Genomic DNA, 15,186 nt, shown 5'->3' with positions numbered 1-15,186 from the left:
TCTCACAGGATAATGTTCTCCGTGAACATCTCCAATGTGGACCCTTCCCACAGGCTGCAGTTCTTCATGAAGTGCTCCAGAGTGGGGTTCTTCCCATTGGGTACAGTCCTTCAGGAACAGATTGCTCCCGTGTGGGTCCTCTGTGGGATCACTAGTCCTGAAGCAAACCTGCTGTATCACAGGCTTCCATGAGGTCACAGCTTCCTTTGGGCATCCATCTGCTCTGGTGTGAGGGTCTTCCACAGGCTGCAGGTGGATATCTGCTCCACCATGGACCTCCATGGGCTGCAGGGGGACAGCCTGCCCCACCATGGTCTGCACCATGGCCTGCAGGGGAGGCTCTGTTATGGTGCCTGGAGCATCTCCTCCCTTCCTTCCTCACTGGCCTTGGTACCTGAAGAACTGTTTCTCTGCCATATCGCTCTCTTCAACAGCACAACAGGTTTTTTTTCCCCTTAACTATGTTGTTATCCCAGAGGTGCTACCACCATTACTAATGGCTTGGCTTTGGCCAGCAGCAGGTTCACCTTGGAGCGCTGGTGTTGGCTTTGGTTTGGGGATATGCTAAAGCTTGCATTGGCATATTTCTCTGTATTAAGTTTAGATTTAAGAACTTGCCTATTCATGGTTTTGAGGAAGTGTATTTTAGTGCAGGATTTGTCATGCCTTTTCAATTGAGAAAGACAGGTACTGATTTGAGGGCAGTTATGTGAAAGAGGTATTTGAGTTAAGTACTTTAACTCTTTAGTTACTGCTGCTGTGAAAACAAAATTGCTTTATCTGGTCACTATGTGGGAAAAGGTAAAGAGAATGCCTCCACTGGGGCTGTCTGCTGCAAGAGAGCAAAATGCTGGTCAGCTTGCAGTGTCAGCTGTTGCGCGCTGCTCAGCTGCCCAGAAGGCTTATAGGGGATGGGTTTTGAACAGCCTGAAACTCGGGAAGTTTACAAATGGGCGATTTGTTCTTTTATGTGAAGGTCGTGCTGGACGTGTTTCCAAAGGGTATTGTTATAGGCTTGTATGCAAGAACTTCTGGACAGACTCCATTCCAGAGCAGTCAGTACCTGAGATACTGGTAAGACTTTTGGGAAACATCAAGATATTTTTCAGTGGCTTTTTTGTGTGGAGGGGTTGTTTTGGTTGTTTTGGTTTTGTTGTTTTTTTTTTTTTTTAGTTGATAATTGACAAAGACCATTCCACATAGCTTCCTTTGTAGAAGGAGATACCTTACAGCAGTAAAATGACTGTGGATTAGAGTAAATAATCTGTTCAAAATTAAAATATCCTTAGTAACACAAAATTTAAATTTTCTTTATTCTTTTTATTTATTTTATTTTTTTTACTAAATTGTGAACTTGAACTTATTTTTCATAGAAGACACTTCGTCACACTTTCCGTGGGGGGAAAGTAACAATAACGTTGTCTGTCTTTCAGCGTTGTCCATTGGGAACTACAGTCTTAAAAATAAAGAAGCTTGATATGGGGGGACCAAAAGCCTTGCTGTCAACAGCTCTTTCTCCACCCAGTGTAGGTGACATTGAACGTACCATACTTCAGCTGAAAGAGGTAGGCGTTCTTTTAATGTTGTTAAAATTGAGGTAATAAAAGTGTACTGTAGAAGAGGTTTTTTTCTTGGTATGTAAGGTAGTAGTAGCCTTAATTATAACCTGAAATAAGAGCTGTGTCTAAAGAATCTTTTCTCACATTTTACTTTGTTTACTGTACTTTTCAGCATTATTTCTGCAGTTAGTTCATTGAAACAGGATTATAATTTCAGGGTGTAATGTTGCTGTTTGTAAATTAGCATCTGTAGTAAGAAAGAATAGGAAAAAAGAGAACTTGTACTCTGTAAGTGAAATTGTTTACTAATGAAGTAGCAAAATTGTACTCTTACACCTTAGGATGTGTAGGAGTCAGCCTGAAGATCCTCTTCTGGCCTATGCCTGACTTCCATGTGAGTTGATGATTTTGTGTTTCAATTACAAAGTTGTTAGGAGGTAGAACATCCACTGAACTTTCTCTTTTCTGAAGTGCATGAGCAGTTACATTTGTATCATTTGTAGCTTGCTTTTGTATCCAGTATGTGTAGTAGAAACTTTGTTTTAAAAATCTTAGGGTTTTAAAATTAAGATCTTCAACTTAATTACAGTTTTGATATTGATTGATGCCGCTTGCTTCTTGTCTTTTCTTACAAACTGGCCTTAGATTTGCTTTGTTAGCTTTTACAAGTGGATAAATTTTAATTTCTCTAGCTGGGAGCACTTACGAACTGTGTGCAAGCAGAAGACGACCCACATGATGGTGAGCTGACTTTCTTAGGAAGGGTATTGGCACAATTGCCAGTGGATCTGCATCTTGGAAAACTGATAGTCCTTGGGCATGCCTTCGGGTGCTTAGAAGAATGCATTATTATAGGTAACTGAAAGAAGAACATGTGAGAACATTTCTCTAAGAACAAGTGGTTTGCAGGTTTTCATTTTGATTTGGTTTTGTTGTAGCTGCAGCACTGTCTTTGCGGAACTTTTTTACATCACCTTTACAACAGCAAGTTGACGGATACAGGTATTACCTTAGATGCTTTACAATCTCCAGCCTACATTTGGGGGCAGAGGCTGAAGTTGAACACTAAATACAGTTTTTCATGTCATGAGTCTAATTTTCTGTCAAAAGTGGCAACAGTGTAGAAAGAAGCTTTCCCAGGCAGCCGAGATACTGAAATCTATTTGTATGTGAACTAATTATAATGATAGAGGTAACTTACTCTTTTCTGAGTACAAGTAATGATTTTTGAGCTTTGTCTTTCTGATGTATGTGGTGGTGTCTATTAAAATGGAGAGAGGGGTTAAATAAAAAGTATTTTCTTTTTTCATTTTTCTCTTTTTTTTTCCTTCTTATTTTTAAATTGTCTTGCCTACAGAGTTTACTTTCAGAAAGGAGATGTGAATAAAAACAAATAATTACAGTAAATGTACTGAACCTGTTTCTTGGAAGTCCTAGAAGTTGTTACTAGTTTTAGCATCCTGAGCTATACATCAAATACATTCAGTATTTGAAAAATAATTGTTGATTATTCTTTTTGTTTGTATTGCCAGGAACAAACTGTTTTTTGCTGGGAATAGTAAGAGTGACTGCATTGCAATTGTGAATGCATTTAAGGTAAGTCTTCTTGCTTAAAGTTGTTAAAAACTTCACATTATTCCTAGCTACTTAGTGGTACTTTTTGAAGGCTGTATCATACTATATAACAGTTCTGGTGTATCACTTACAAGAACTAAAAATAAAATGCCAGAGACATGATGATATTGGTAGCTCCCTTTTAACTGAGGACAGTTTGGACTGGTAAATTCTAGTACAGAATGAGTTTAGTGTCCTTTCTCCAAGCTTCATGGCTTTGACTTTGTAGTATTTTATTCTGTCTAAATGGGATTTTCCTGTACACTTGGCTGTTTCATAGGCTGATATCATGGACAGAGGTCAGTCTCTGCATGTACCAGCAGAGCTGGTAGAGCAAGGGAAAGCTTTCTGACAGAGGAGCTTACTGGTCAGAATCCAGTTTTACATCATGCATTGTCTGATGTTTCTGTAATCTTTTGGACACTCCAAAATCTTCAGCTGCAGGTTTAATTTATTCAATTTTGTTTATGTTGGACTTTTCTAACTTTGGTGGTGAAAGCTAACTTGTTTTTTGTACTCTGGTGTTAAAATTTTATGAAGCACAGACATGGGCACCTATGCTACATATACATGCTGATCCTGAGGCTCCAGCATCATCTTTTCTGAATTCACCTTATACTGTTGTATGCTGCATTTCCCTTGTGTCCTATTAATCTGAAGGTGGTATTTCTATAAACCAGTATGGTGTCTTGGAGAATAAGCACAAACATTCAAACAGAGGTTTCCTGTGCAGTGTCTGTGTGAGTGATGTGAAAGCTTTGTATTGAATGCCTGGGTATCACAAAAGAACAGAGAAATAACATGTTTTCAAACTTTCCAGTTCAGATTAGATTTCTTCCCAAGTAAGCTGAAGTTCTGTGAATCATTTGCATTTAGTTTTTGAGCCCTTGCTTGCAAAAGGTTTTAGTGAATATAAAAAAGTTCAAAAGCTTTAGCAGTAGAAGGAGGAGAATCTGGGGAAGTAAAGGCTAATCAGCCTGATTTAAGAGATAGGTTTTTAAATAGAATTTTTAAAAGAAAAAATAATGTCAAATAAGTGGAGTTTATTTTTCTGACACAAGGCTTGGGTATGGAAGTGATGGATGTCAAAATCACTCTTTAAAATTAGGACATCAGATAGCCTCAGTAAAGGTAGGCAAATGAAGGCTGGCTGCTCAACTATGCTGATGGTAAGCTGGAGGTGGCTTGCTATCAAACTAGGAGAAATGGATTCTGCAGGGATCTCTCATAGATTTGCTGCCTAATAATGAAATTATTTTCAGTGATATTTTAAGCATGTTAATTTTTCTTCCAGACCTGTTTTCTGGGAGGCATCCACATCAGAACTGTATCTAAATCAGACAGTTCACTTTTTTCCCAAAGCAAGGAGAAAAGAAAGGTTCTGGAAGTAGCCTGCCTTATTACAGTATCAAATCAAAGTATTCAGTTTGTTCTGCTTATGCATATTTGGATGTGCTTTAATGCTCAGTCCATCTCCTCTCAGAAAACCAGGTGGATAGGCTGTTTCATGTTGCTGTGTTACTGAGTGACTGCTGTACTTCTTTCATATCAAATCAGAGCTTACTCCTGTGAAGACTTGGAATGTAACATGCTTGGCCTCCTTTTGGCACGTGCCTTGATCCAGAATCTCTAAGCGATGTCCAGAAACCCAGTGACACAAATGCTGTATTTCTAATTTAATTGCAGGAACTGATGGCAGGTTTGAGGCAGCGTGTGTAGTTATAGTTCATACAACAGTGCTTAAACTCCTTTTTGGTCTATGGGTGCGGTATTGCATGCCATAACCTCTAAGTTGATTTGAAGGCAGAACAGTTAGGTTTCTAGAGCAATTCTTGTTCTTTAGCGTGTTGTGGTACATTTATAATCCTATCACACTTTCAGCCCTGCAGTAATGCATTCTTAGGATTACATTTTGCAGCCATGCTCCTTTTTGCGCTCACGTATGAGCAAAGGAAGACCCAGAGTTCTCACCCACCCTCAAAAAATAGACTAAGATTATTCGTAACAGTGAGAAGTATTTATATCTGCGTAGGAACCAACCAGGCAAGCATCATATTAGACTAAAATAATTAAGTAATTAAGGTTGGAAAGGACCTTAGAAGGTCTGTAGTCCAGTCTTTTGCTCAGAGCAGATTCAGCCATGAGGTCAGTCAAGGTTACTCAGGGTTTTATAGATGAGATACTCAAAAACCTGATCTAAGCTGGCCATGCTGTGTGGGGTGTTTCAGCAGTTTATCTGAAAAAGTCTCCTTCAACCTGAATCACTGTGATTCAGCATTCCTTATACTACTGTGGATAAATATTTGTAATCTTTGTTATCCCAAGGGCCAACTGGTTTTTATATCTGTGTTAATCTCTGCTTTTTAAATCAGTGTTAAAAAAATTCTCTTTGGTATAGGTACAGAAAAACCTTCATAGTTTTGAATGTCATGTTAATATTTGTAATAATTATTACCAAAGCACTACAGTTTATGCCTGATTACTACACCATTTCTTTTCCAGGCATGGCAGGCATGCAGTCAAAAAGGGGAGCTGAGACATCCCAAGGTTAGTTAAACTTTACTTCTTCTTTTCTATTAAAGGTTAGTGACTGGGTTGTAATGAGTATCCACGATGGCCAGAAAATAAATGATAAAGTTATATTTCCAGAGAAAGTTCTGTTTCTTTGGAAGAAGTATCCATCTTGAAGTAGACTCTGTAGTAGCAGCACAGAGGAGTTGGACTTGTGGGTTTATGTGAAAAATTTAAATTACCCACAGCTGCACTGGTGGTAACCAAAGTACAGTTTATTAATCAAACATATAATTATATTTTCATAGGTTTCATAACACTTGATCGATATGGATGAAAGAAAGCTGTGAAATGAAATCAAATTCTTCCATTGCTATATATAACTGTTGTTTATGACTACACAGAAGAATATGGGGGAAAGCTTACTAGCAGCAGAAAAAAACAAATTTCTAAAAATTTTTATATTAGCATTTTTCACTTTCTTTTCTAGAAAGAGCTTGAGTGGGGTCAATCAAATTGTATTCATATCAAGAAGGTCCGGGAGGTGAGATGAAATAGATAAGTCATTCTTATCTGCTAAGTCATTGTTATCTGCTAAATGGAGGATGCAGCACGTGTGGTCACAACTACAGCTGAGTGTAGAAGTCCAGGCTGTTCTTAACATGCTTTTACCTCCTAAGATACAGACCCAAAAGTATTTCAATGTAGAATCAGTGTATCATCTTGTAAAAGGTTTTCAGTTATTTTTCTAACTTTGTTCTGTGTATATATGTGTAATATACTCTGTGACTACAAAATTCAACTTTAAATAAAGAGATGTCAAGAAAACTGTCATAGTTCTGAAATTACTATCTAAAGTAGAGATGCTAAGCAGTATATTAGGTAAAATGCATACTAGTCACCTAGAAAGGAAAGAGAGTTTGATCAGTTTAGACATTTGCTAACATTTTATTTTAATTTGTGGATGTTTTTTGATATGTTAATATGTAACTTAGTGTTCAATTTTAGGTGGCACAGTTATTTCACAACTTGAAAGAGCGAGTCAGTGCATTTAACATGCATGTTAATGCTCAACCATCTGCTGTGGATCAGGAACGTTTATACAAACAACGCTTTATTTTGCAGGTAATGCTTTATTGGCTGTTCAGGGGAGAGCCATTATTTACAAAATCTGTAACTGGATTTTTATGTGCTAGTACTGATGAACTTGTGTTACACTTATGTTTCGAAAGTCTGTAGATCTTGCTGTTGCAGGTAAGAAAGTACTTCATTTGACAGCCTAGGAGGACAACTAGTATTACTTTCACTGGTTTAGAATTCATGCTGAATTGGAACTCTGGCTGTCCCTTCACTTTTGACAGTTTATCAAAATAAAACCAAGTCATACTGAGATTAATTAAACTGCTTATTAAAGCTAATATTTGTTGAAGTCATAAAAAGACTCTAAAGAAGGATGTTTGTGGGGGAAATCTAAGGACTATCAGATCTGAAAATTACATTTTCATTTGTTTGGAGTGTCCTGTTTGGACCACCACTGGCTTGGTTAGTGGGGGGAGAAGGGAAGGGATTAGATGTCTTTCAGCTATTGTAACTTTGTCAAATTTCCAATTACATTTCTTATCTCATTTGGGCTGATGTAATAGTGACTTTATTTTCAGGCCTGTTTATTATTTCAGTGACAATTGGTTTAACTGTATAAGCAGTGAACTTTTCAGAGCTGAATTGTTAAGTATTCTAAGATGTATCATGAAAACTGAACCATTTTCATGTGGCTGATTTTTCATGAATTCATTTAAAATTGAGGGTCTTCTTGAAATCAGGGCTAACAGTTACAGTTTTCATAGAGCAAGTTTGCATACAAAAATATTAACGTTACAGAAGATCGTTGCAGAACTTGAACTCTTTTCATGAAAAGTGTGGTTTTAAGGATTTGCATGAATTAATGCATAGTCTGCAATTATAGTAATTCCTGGAAAGAGAAATAAAAAAAATTCATACAAAGATCTCGTATCTTTTTATGGTGTTAGTTATCTCTTTTCAAGAAACTGAATGTAATCTGCTGCATTTTCCAAAATATTATCTTGATGTCAGGTTGTGATAGCTGGTGCTTTCTATCCAAACTACTTTACTTTTGGAAAATGTAATGAAGAAAGTGCTGTGAGAGACCTTGCTGGCAAAGATCCAAAAACTACTGTAATGGTACGTGAAGAAGGTGAATGACGTAAGTAGTAAAAATGTGTAGTGTTTCAGTGGTGATTTCAACTCTTGCTCTGTCTTGGGCAAAAACATAATTATCTACTCTGATCCTCACTGTGTAAGTTGTCTTCTCTCCCATCTCCATTTCTTTCAATCTAATAAACATTGTGTGGGTGGGCAATTTTAGAAGAATTCCTACTGAGAACTGCCTCTATGCATTTGATTGCTAGTCTTGTGCAGGCAAACAACTTTCATAAAACTAATACAAGATTTGAACTAATACAAGATTTATTGACTGTCATGCCAGTATCTGCACACAAACACATTTATGTCTTTAAAGTTTTTAACATACAATTTAAGGATATTGAAACAAAATATCAGACTGTATTCAGTTTTGTGGAATGAAGACATGATCAGTTTTGCCATAGCAACATTGGTTAAGATTAAAATGCTAGATATAAGGAGCTATTTACTTTTAATGCACATAACTCTTTAACAAGCAGTTGATAGGAGGAGATCATCTTGAAGATGGAAAAAGTAGCTGCTATGTCTTCATCAGTGTAAATGATCTTGGGCACAAGTGCTGCAAGTTCCTCAAGCTCTCAGTCTGATAGATTCTTCTTGTAGCCATATGATCCTCCTCAGTGTGTGTGCCGAAGATGTAAAAGGCAATTATTCCTCCTGTTCTGTTCGCTCTAAATCACCTTTCCTTGAGATTGTTTGTTTCTGCAGTTTGACCTAGACTGTGTTTTTGACCAGCAACTGATCTTAGTACTCTAACTTAAAGGCACATGAAGATTTTTCCAAAAAGTATCCATTCTTTCCTGTCTAAAATGGTAACAACAAAAGAGAAGAGCAGGCTGTTCTGTAGCCCCTGAAAAAAATAATTCAAAGTCCAGAATCTTGAACTTGCTAGTTAGGCGTTCTGTGATTCTGTATTAAAGCAAGATTTCCTGTGAGACATGACTGAGCAAGAAGAAGATAGAGAAATGGATATCTGGCTACAGTCACTTATTAATAGCTGTGAAACTACAGCCTTCGTTTGCTTTTAACTGCTCATGCACTTAAGTTGGTTCTCTGCCTCCTGACCGAGACAGGTGTTAAAGTAGGAGGAAGCTTTTCTGTTGATTTGTAGAGTTAGTTTCCAGGTTAGTTTAGCTCATGGAATTTGTAAAATGCACAACTGTCTTGTTGCCTTGGTAATACATGTTAAAGTCATAATCCATTATACTTAACTGTATACCACCTATAGAATTCAGTATACTTAACACTGCACAATCCAATATATTTAAGTAGAATGTTACTCTTAACAAAATGCCTTTGGAAGGGTGTTGCAACTCAAGGAAATTCATCAGTGTGTAGTTTCTTAAGGGTTAAAATCCAAGAATAACAGAATCTTTTAATAATTAAGTTTGGAAGAGACCTCATGAAGTCAGCTAGCTATCTAGTGATATGATCAAAGCAGAATTAACAGTGAGTTCAGACCATGTTGCTTAGGCCTTCATCCACTTACGTTTGGAAGGAGCTCTGAGGATGGGGATTCTGCAACTTCCCATGGGTTCCCACCTGCCAGTTGCTGCTGCTGCTGCTGGCTTCTGTAACAAATTCTGCATTGTTCACCAACAGCAGATCCCTGTTTGGCTCATGACCTCTTTTAAGAAGCTATACCCTTCAGAAATCTAGGAGCTTGTGTCCTGCCCTTTTAGCAGGTTATCAGGGCACTTTCTCTCTCGAAGATGCAAGGTCCATGATCTGGAGATCTGTGCATGTTGTCTAAAAATTATCTGCTTCATCCTGACGGATGTTTGCTACGAATTCCTACCTCACTGTTATCCTTACTGACCTCTTATCCTGACCCACAAGGTATGGGTTGTTCCATTATCTGCTCCATGTAAGACCATCTTACATTTGAGCTACTCCTCCACATGGGGAAGACCAGGAGGTTGCTCTTTGACTGTCATCCCTAAGAAGCATCTAACCATCCTTAAGCACTCTCCAGTTGGATGAGCTGTCCTACCCTATGTCAGTAATTCAGTATGTGGTAGTTATGTCAGGATGTGCAGGGCTGTAGTTCCTCCGGTTGCCCCGGCTACGCCCAGGCTATGCCTAGGTTGTAGTTCCCAGTGGTGGACAAGGAGCATAGCATTCCATTGCTTTTCTATTACAAGCAAAAAGGGGAATACTAAACAGCTTCTAGGAAAAATTATCAAAAAAATGTAAGGAACTACACATGAAGGTGCTTTGTTTATAGTTAAAATATTCATCCACTGGCTGTTAGGGCAGCTTTAGCAGCAAAACTCCAGTATTATTTTCTGTTGAGATCTTCAAAATTTAATGTATATAGCATTTTTTTGATTTGGGACTTAGATTGTACATCACTTATCACAGCTTAAGTGAAGGTCAAAGCTAATTACTGAATTTAGTGCTTTAAAATATATGAATGTATCCAAATTTAATTACTTTTTCTTAACAGCTGAGGAATATTCCTCCCTATGGATATCTATACCATAAACAGTTGCAGTCACTGTTTAGACAGTGTGGGCAGGTAAAATCTATTGCCTATGATGGATCAAAGTAAGTATAAAATACTTTAAGTATCCTGCCTTTCTCATGTTCTCAGTTATGAATCTGGTAATCACTTTTCTTTTTCCAGTGGTGCACTGACAAATCAGTTTATTTTTCTCTCTTAAGAATCAGTAGTTTATTTTTAATGCATTGGCTACAGTAAGAAAGGTGGGTTTGAAGCCTGAATACATTAATTGGAATAACATTAGGTAAACTAGCTGATTTAGAGACTGCCTTCTGTTTTGTCTCTTCTGTGGTCTTAAGAGTGGACTTTAACTACAGCTGATCGGTCTGTATTTCTAACTTGTATACTGAATTTAGCTTGTTTGTACAGTCAGGTGGCTTTGCACAAATGCATGCAACTGGCTCAGCTAATCATCTGACTAACTTTGGACTACAGCTGTTCAAAGCTGAAGTAATGTAATCCTCCTTAGGCCTTTTCCAGTCTTTCCTTACATAAATTTCCACATCCTTTCTATTTCTATTAAATATGCTCAGTAAATTTGGTATGGGCTTGTGAGAATGTTAGAAAGATTTTCTTACAACCATCATGATAAGTATTAAGGTTTGTAAGAGCAATAGGCAAAGCTTTTGAAGAACCTACTTTTTACTGTTCACTGACCTGCTGAGATAAAGACAGGGAGAGGAAATGACAGCTTTTTTGGGATTTTTGTTGTGTTTTGATTCCTCATCAAGTATTAATTGCAATTTTACTTGGTGGGGCTTTTGTTCTGTTTTCTTGTGTTTTGGGTTTTTTTTGAATAGGGCTTTTGTGGAGTTCTCCCGTAACCCGATGGAGGGCTTTAAGATTCTTCCTGCAGTGTACCTGTCACTCAAGATGTCACAGCTGAAAATTCCTCTTTTGCTGAATGCTTATCATCTAAATGATATTGAAAAGCAATTGCAAGGAGTGACAACTCTGAGTGTGGAATCTCTAAGGTAATTTTATAGCATACGGAAAAACACATTTCTTTGTGTTGAAATGAGGTTTGCTGGAATCAGTGGGGATTTCCATGGGAGTGTCACCAAGGAAGATATGTTAGGTTCAAAAAGCATGTGTGTAAACTTTGCATAAGCAACATGTTTTTGCAGGACTAGAAGTAACATACTTGTCTTGCATGTTTCTTTATAGGTAAAAGGGGTTTACTGTTGAAGAGAACACGAAGTATAGGCTATCTTTCTTTGTTTTAAAGTTTTTAGTGCATTTGCCCTTGGCATATAGAAAGATGGATGTACACAGTAATTTTTCTTCATGCTGTAGACAGTGTGGGGATTGTTAGAACCAAAGCAAATAAGGAGTGGCATTTAGTGACATAAAAGTGAGGGAGGAGGAGTATAACAGTAGAAACTGGGGAGAAGTGTAATAGCGTAAGGTGGGGAGGCATAATAGAAAATACTAACTAGGAATGCAGCGTAGTGAGTCTTTCTGGCCCACGCCTGCTTTTGTTAAAAATTCTGGTATGTGGTTTTCATTGTTGCTATATGCTGTCTGTGATTCTGAGCTTCAGGTCATACAAACCACTCGTTAAAGTGGTAATCTGCCTAGCTTCTGCTTGACCTGGAGGCATTTTAGTATTCTCAAGAAATTTAACTAAAATAGGAAGGCCAGAATGAACTAGAAATGCTAAAGTGCAGGTGAATAGTTCAGCTGCAGTTGACTGTACTTAATGTTTAATAAAATATTTTAGCAGTTTGACTGTGCCCAAAACAGCACTTAAAATCTTTGTGGAAATTAATTCTTGAGGGACTTGTGAAGTCTCCTAGGCTAAAAGGCTAGTTTTAGAGTTCTTAACTTTTGTCAAATAAAAGGAATATGATATATAAAAATAATTTTATGAATTTATCTTTGTGCTGGTTTTTGTACTCTTGTTTTTTTTGAAACTTAAGGTTAGGAGGCATGCCTCACTATTTAACCTTAATTCTTTGGATTTCTAACAGATTGATGGCACAGTTGTGTCTTGGTATGTATCTTCCTTTCCTTTATTATAATGGCATTAAGTTATGCTGTAGTATTTTGGTTCTGCGTGGCCATTTTGCAGTCTAATAGAATTCATATATTACTGACTAAAAGTTAAGTACATAAATGTGCCCTAGGGACACCTTGGGAAGTAAATGAAAGCAAAAGAATAGGACTCTTGAGGTTTTGCTTGTGAAGTATTTAGCATCATTATTCCATTAACTTTTTAGAGTAACTGTGGACTGTCAGAAGCAGAGTGTGGAGCCTGTGGAAATTTCATTTGGTGCTTTACAACAGTTAAAGATGATCCCAAATAGTCTTCTGTCCATCAGGATAACAGAGGTAGGAATGTTCTACATCTGAAGTAAGGAATATCTAATAGTTGTTACCTATTAACTTTGAAGAGATTAATATCTGATAATCTTTAATGAAAAGAATGGGTGCTAATAATTTTTTTACCATAGCGGTATCCTTAGGACACATGGGGAATATTCTTGGTCTGGTTTTCAGTAGTTCTTTGTTAAACAATGCTCATAATGCTCATTGCCAACTGTATCCTGGGCTGCATCAAAAGGAGTGTGACCAGCAGGCCGAAGGAGGTGATCCTGCCCCTTTATTCTGCTCTTGTGAGACCTCACTTGGAGTATTGTGTGCAATTCTGGTGTCCTCAACATAAAAAGGACATGGAACTGTTGGAACAAGTCCAGAGGAGGGCCACAAGAATGATCAGGGGACTGGAGCACCTCCCGTATGAAGATAGGCTGAGAAAGTTGGGACTGTTCAGCCTGGAGAAGAGAAGGCTGCGTGGAGATCTCATAGCAGCCTTCCAGTATCTGAAGGGGGCCTATAGGGATGCTGGGGAGGTTCTCTTTGTTAGGGACTGTAGTGGTAGGACAAGGGGTAATGGGTTAAAACTTAAACAGGGGAAGTTTAGATTGGATATAAGGAGGAAATTCTTTCCTCTTAGGGTAGTGAGGCACTGGAATAGGTTGCCCAAGAGGTTGTGAATGCTTCATCCCTGGTAGTGTTCAAGGCTAGGTTGGACGAGGCCTTGGGTAATATGGTTTAGAGCAACGTGTCCCTGCCCATGGCAGGGAGGTTGGAACTTGATGATCTTAAGGTCCTTTCCAACCCTAACTATTCTATGATTCTATATGTCACACATAAATTTCAAACACTGGAATTTACTTGTGCTTGACAAAATCTGTGAGATTTACTGGCAGTAAATGTTAGCTGGAAGTAAATGTAAATGTAAAGAAAATTAATGGGAAGGGGGGAAATATTTGTTTACATTGTAGAAATGAGAATTAGTAGGTATTTGGGCCATTTACGTGGTTGTTATTAATTGGCAGTTTTAATGAGAAACTGTAGATGAGAGGACTGAGATAAGTTAATGGTACCGCATGCTTATTCAGGAAAAATGTTGCATGCAAAAAAAGTGTGTTAGGGGAAAATTGTGTGTGTATATAATATGTGTGGGTTCTGAAGCTGAGAAATTTTACCTCTCGTGTTAACTATCTTCCAAACAAACAGAGTAATACAAACAGTATATATGCTGCTGAAATAAAAACAATAATAAAAACAATCCAAACCACTGGAATTACAGGCTGAAGTATTAAAACAGCTCTTGATACTAGTGGCATGGTTTGCAAGTGCAGAAAAGAGCACTTTCCTCATTTTATTCATGTAAGTGTTGGATCAGACATGTCTGTTGTTTGGTCAGACATATTCTAACCATTTAGCTATTTGTGTTACTTGTGTTATTAATACATCAGCTTTAATGGTCACGTATATTGAAAATAAAGATTCTTCTTTATCGCAAGCATTTGTTAGAATATCAGAAATGGTATAGGAGTTCAGTAAGCCATTTGTAAAGATGGCTCATTTTATTCAGGTTTATTTCAGTAGTGGTGTGTTCTTTTCAGTCTCCTAAGAGATGGTGGATCATAACAGTAACAATGCTCATTTGCTAATAGGTGCAGCTAACTGGTATTCTTTCACTAATAAGAGAAGTCCACCGTATGTGTATGTATCTGGCTAGTCAGCTGTATACATTGTTTTCTGTGTTAATTTCATTTAGAAAAGTAGAAGCAAGCTTTTCTAAATTTTCTGTACTTTAATAATGTTTATATTGGGGTGTATTTAGAGGAAATTGCACATCAATTAAACATTTAAAAATCTAATGAGAGAAATGCTCCACTATTATTGCAGTGTGAGAACTGTTCTATGTGCATGTCAGGAGTAGGAGTGCTTTCAAGTGTTTTGCTCAGATGTGTTTTGTATTTGATGTAGAATAACAATATGAAATCTTTTGTTGTTTTTTTTTTTTTTGTACTTTCAGATAGTAGAAGTTGGACACTTTTGGGGTTACAGGACAGATGAAAAAAACAGAACTGTACTTGAGGCTCTAACTGCTGAAATTAACTACCAGAACCTGATGGATTTGCCAGTGTCTCCACATCCAGAGATGGTTTGTCTGGCACCATTCACTCATCTGGAAGATGGAGGATATTGTAGAGCTCGTATTCTGTATGTTTGTGGAGATTTTGCTGAGGTACAGTATGTTATATTAAATTGGTAGCATGTAATTGGGTTAACAGTCTTGGAGTTATGCTTTTTTTTTAAGCAAGAAAAATGTTCCTGATGAAATTGGAGAGACATCAGTTTGATAGATGGACCACTTGGTGGATAAAGAACTGGCTGGATGGCCGCACACAAAGAGTTGCGGTCAGTGGCTCAATGTCCAGCTGAGACCAGTAATGAGGAACGAGTCCAGAGGAGGCC

General features: G+C 37.6%; 2 protein-coding genes across 5 annotated transcripts in view; one reads left to right on the top strand and one right to left on the bottom strand.

Annotated features, from left to right (window-relative positions):
- Window positions 1-15,186, bottom strand: part of PPP1R13B (protein phosphatase 1 regulatory subunit 13B) — a 326,672-nt gene that overhangs the window by 139,374 nt on the left and 172,112 nt on the right. The gene's annotated exons all lie outside the window — the stretch shown is intronic.
- The window catches only part of TDRD9 (tudor domain containing 9), a 75,892-nt gene that overhangs the window by 46,772 nt on the left and 13,934 nt on the right, over window positions 1-15,186 (top strand). For 3 of the 4 annotated variants that reach the window (XR_009728918.1, XM_061376281.1, XM_061376283.1), the window contains exons 14-26: window positions 977-1,074; window positions 1,434-1,565; window positions 2,252-2,414; window positions 2,498-2,561; window positions 3,092-3,155; window positions 5,676-5,720; window positions 6,175-6,228; window positions 6,693-6,809; window positions 7,776-7,883; window positions 10,354-10,454; window positions 11,211-11,384; window positions 12,633-12,744; window positions 14,744-14,956. Coding sequence is in view for 3 of the 4 variants with exons in the window: in XM_061376281.1 (XP_061232265.1) it covers window positions 977-1,074; window positions 1,434-1,565; window positions 2,252-2,414; window positions 2,498-2,561; window positions 3,092-3,155; window positions 5,676-5,720; window positions 6,175-6,228; window positions 6,693-6,809; window positions 7,776-7,883; window positions 10,354-10,454; window positions 11,211-11,384; window positions 12,633-12,744; window positions 14,744-14,956 (1,445 nt within the window). In the remaining variant the exon portion in view is untranslated. The remainder of the gene's footprint in view (window positions 1-976; window positions 1,075-1,433; window positions 1,566-2,251; window positions 2,415-2,497; window positions 2,562-3,091; window positions 3,156-5,675; window positions 5,721-6,174; window positions 6,229-6,692; window positions 6,810-7,775; window positions 7,884-10,353; window positions 10,455-11,210; window positions 11,385-12,632; window positions 12,745-14,743; window positions 14,957-15,186) is intronic. The other variant, XM_061376282.1, reaches the window with a different exon arrangement.

The sequence above is a fragment of the Neopsephotus bourkii genome, unplaced genomic scaffold, assembly GCF_033783945.1.
Source record: "Neopsephotus bourkii isolate Nb327-2 ecotype Australia unplaced genomic scaffold, CSIRO-AGI_Nbou_v1 NB_1707, whole genome shotgun sequence".
Lineage (NCBI taxonomy): Eukaryota > Metazoa > Chordata > Aves > Psittaciformes > Psittacidae > Neopsephotus > Neopsephotus bourkii.
This window is presented reverse-complemented; position numbering and strand designations above follow the sequence as displayed.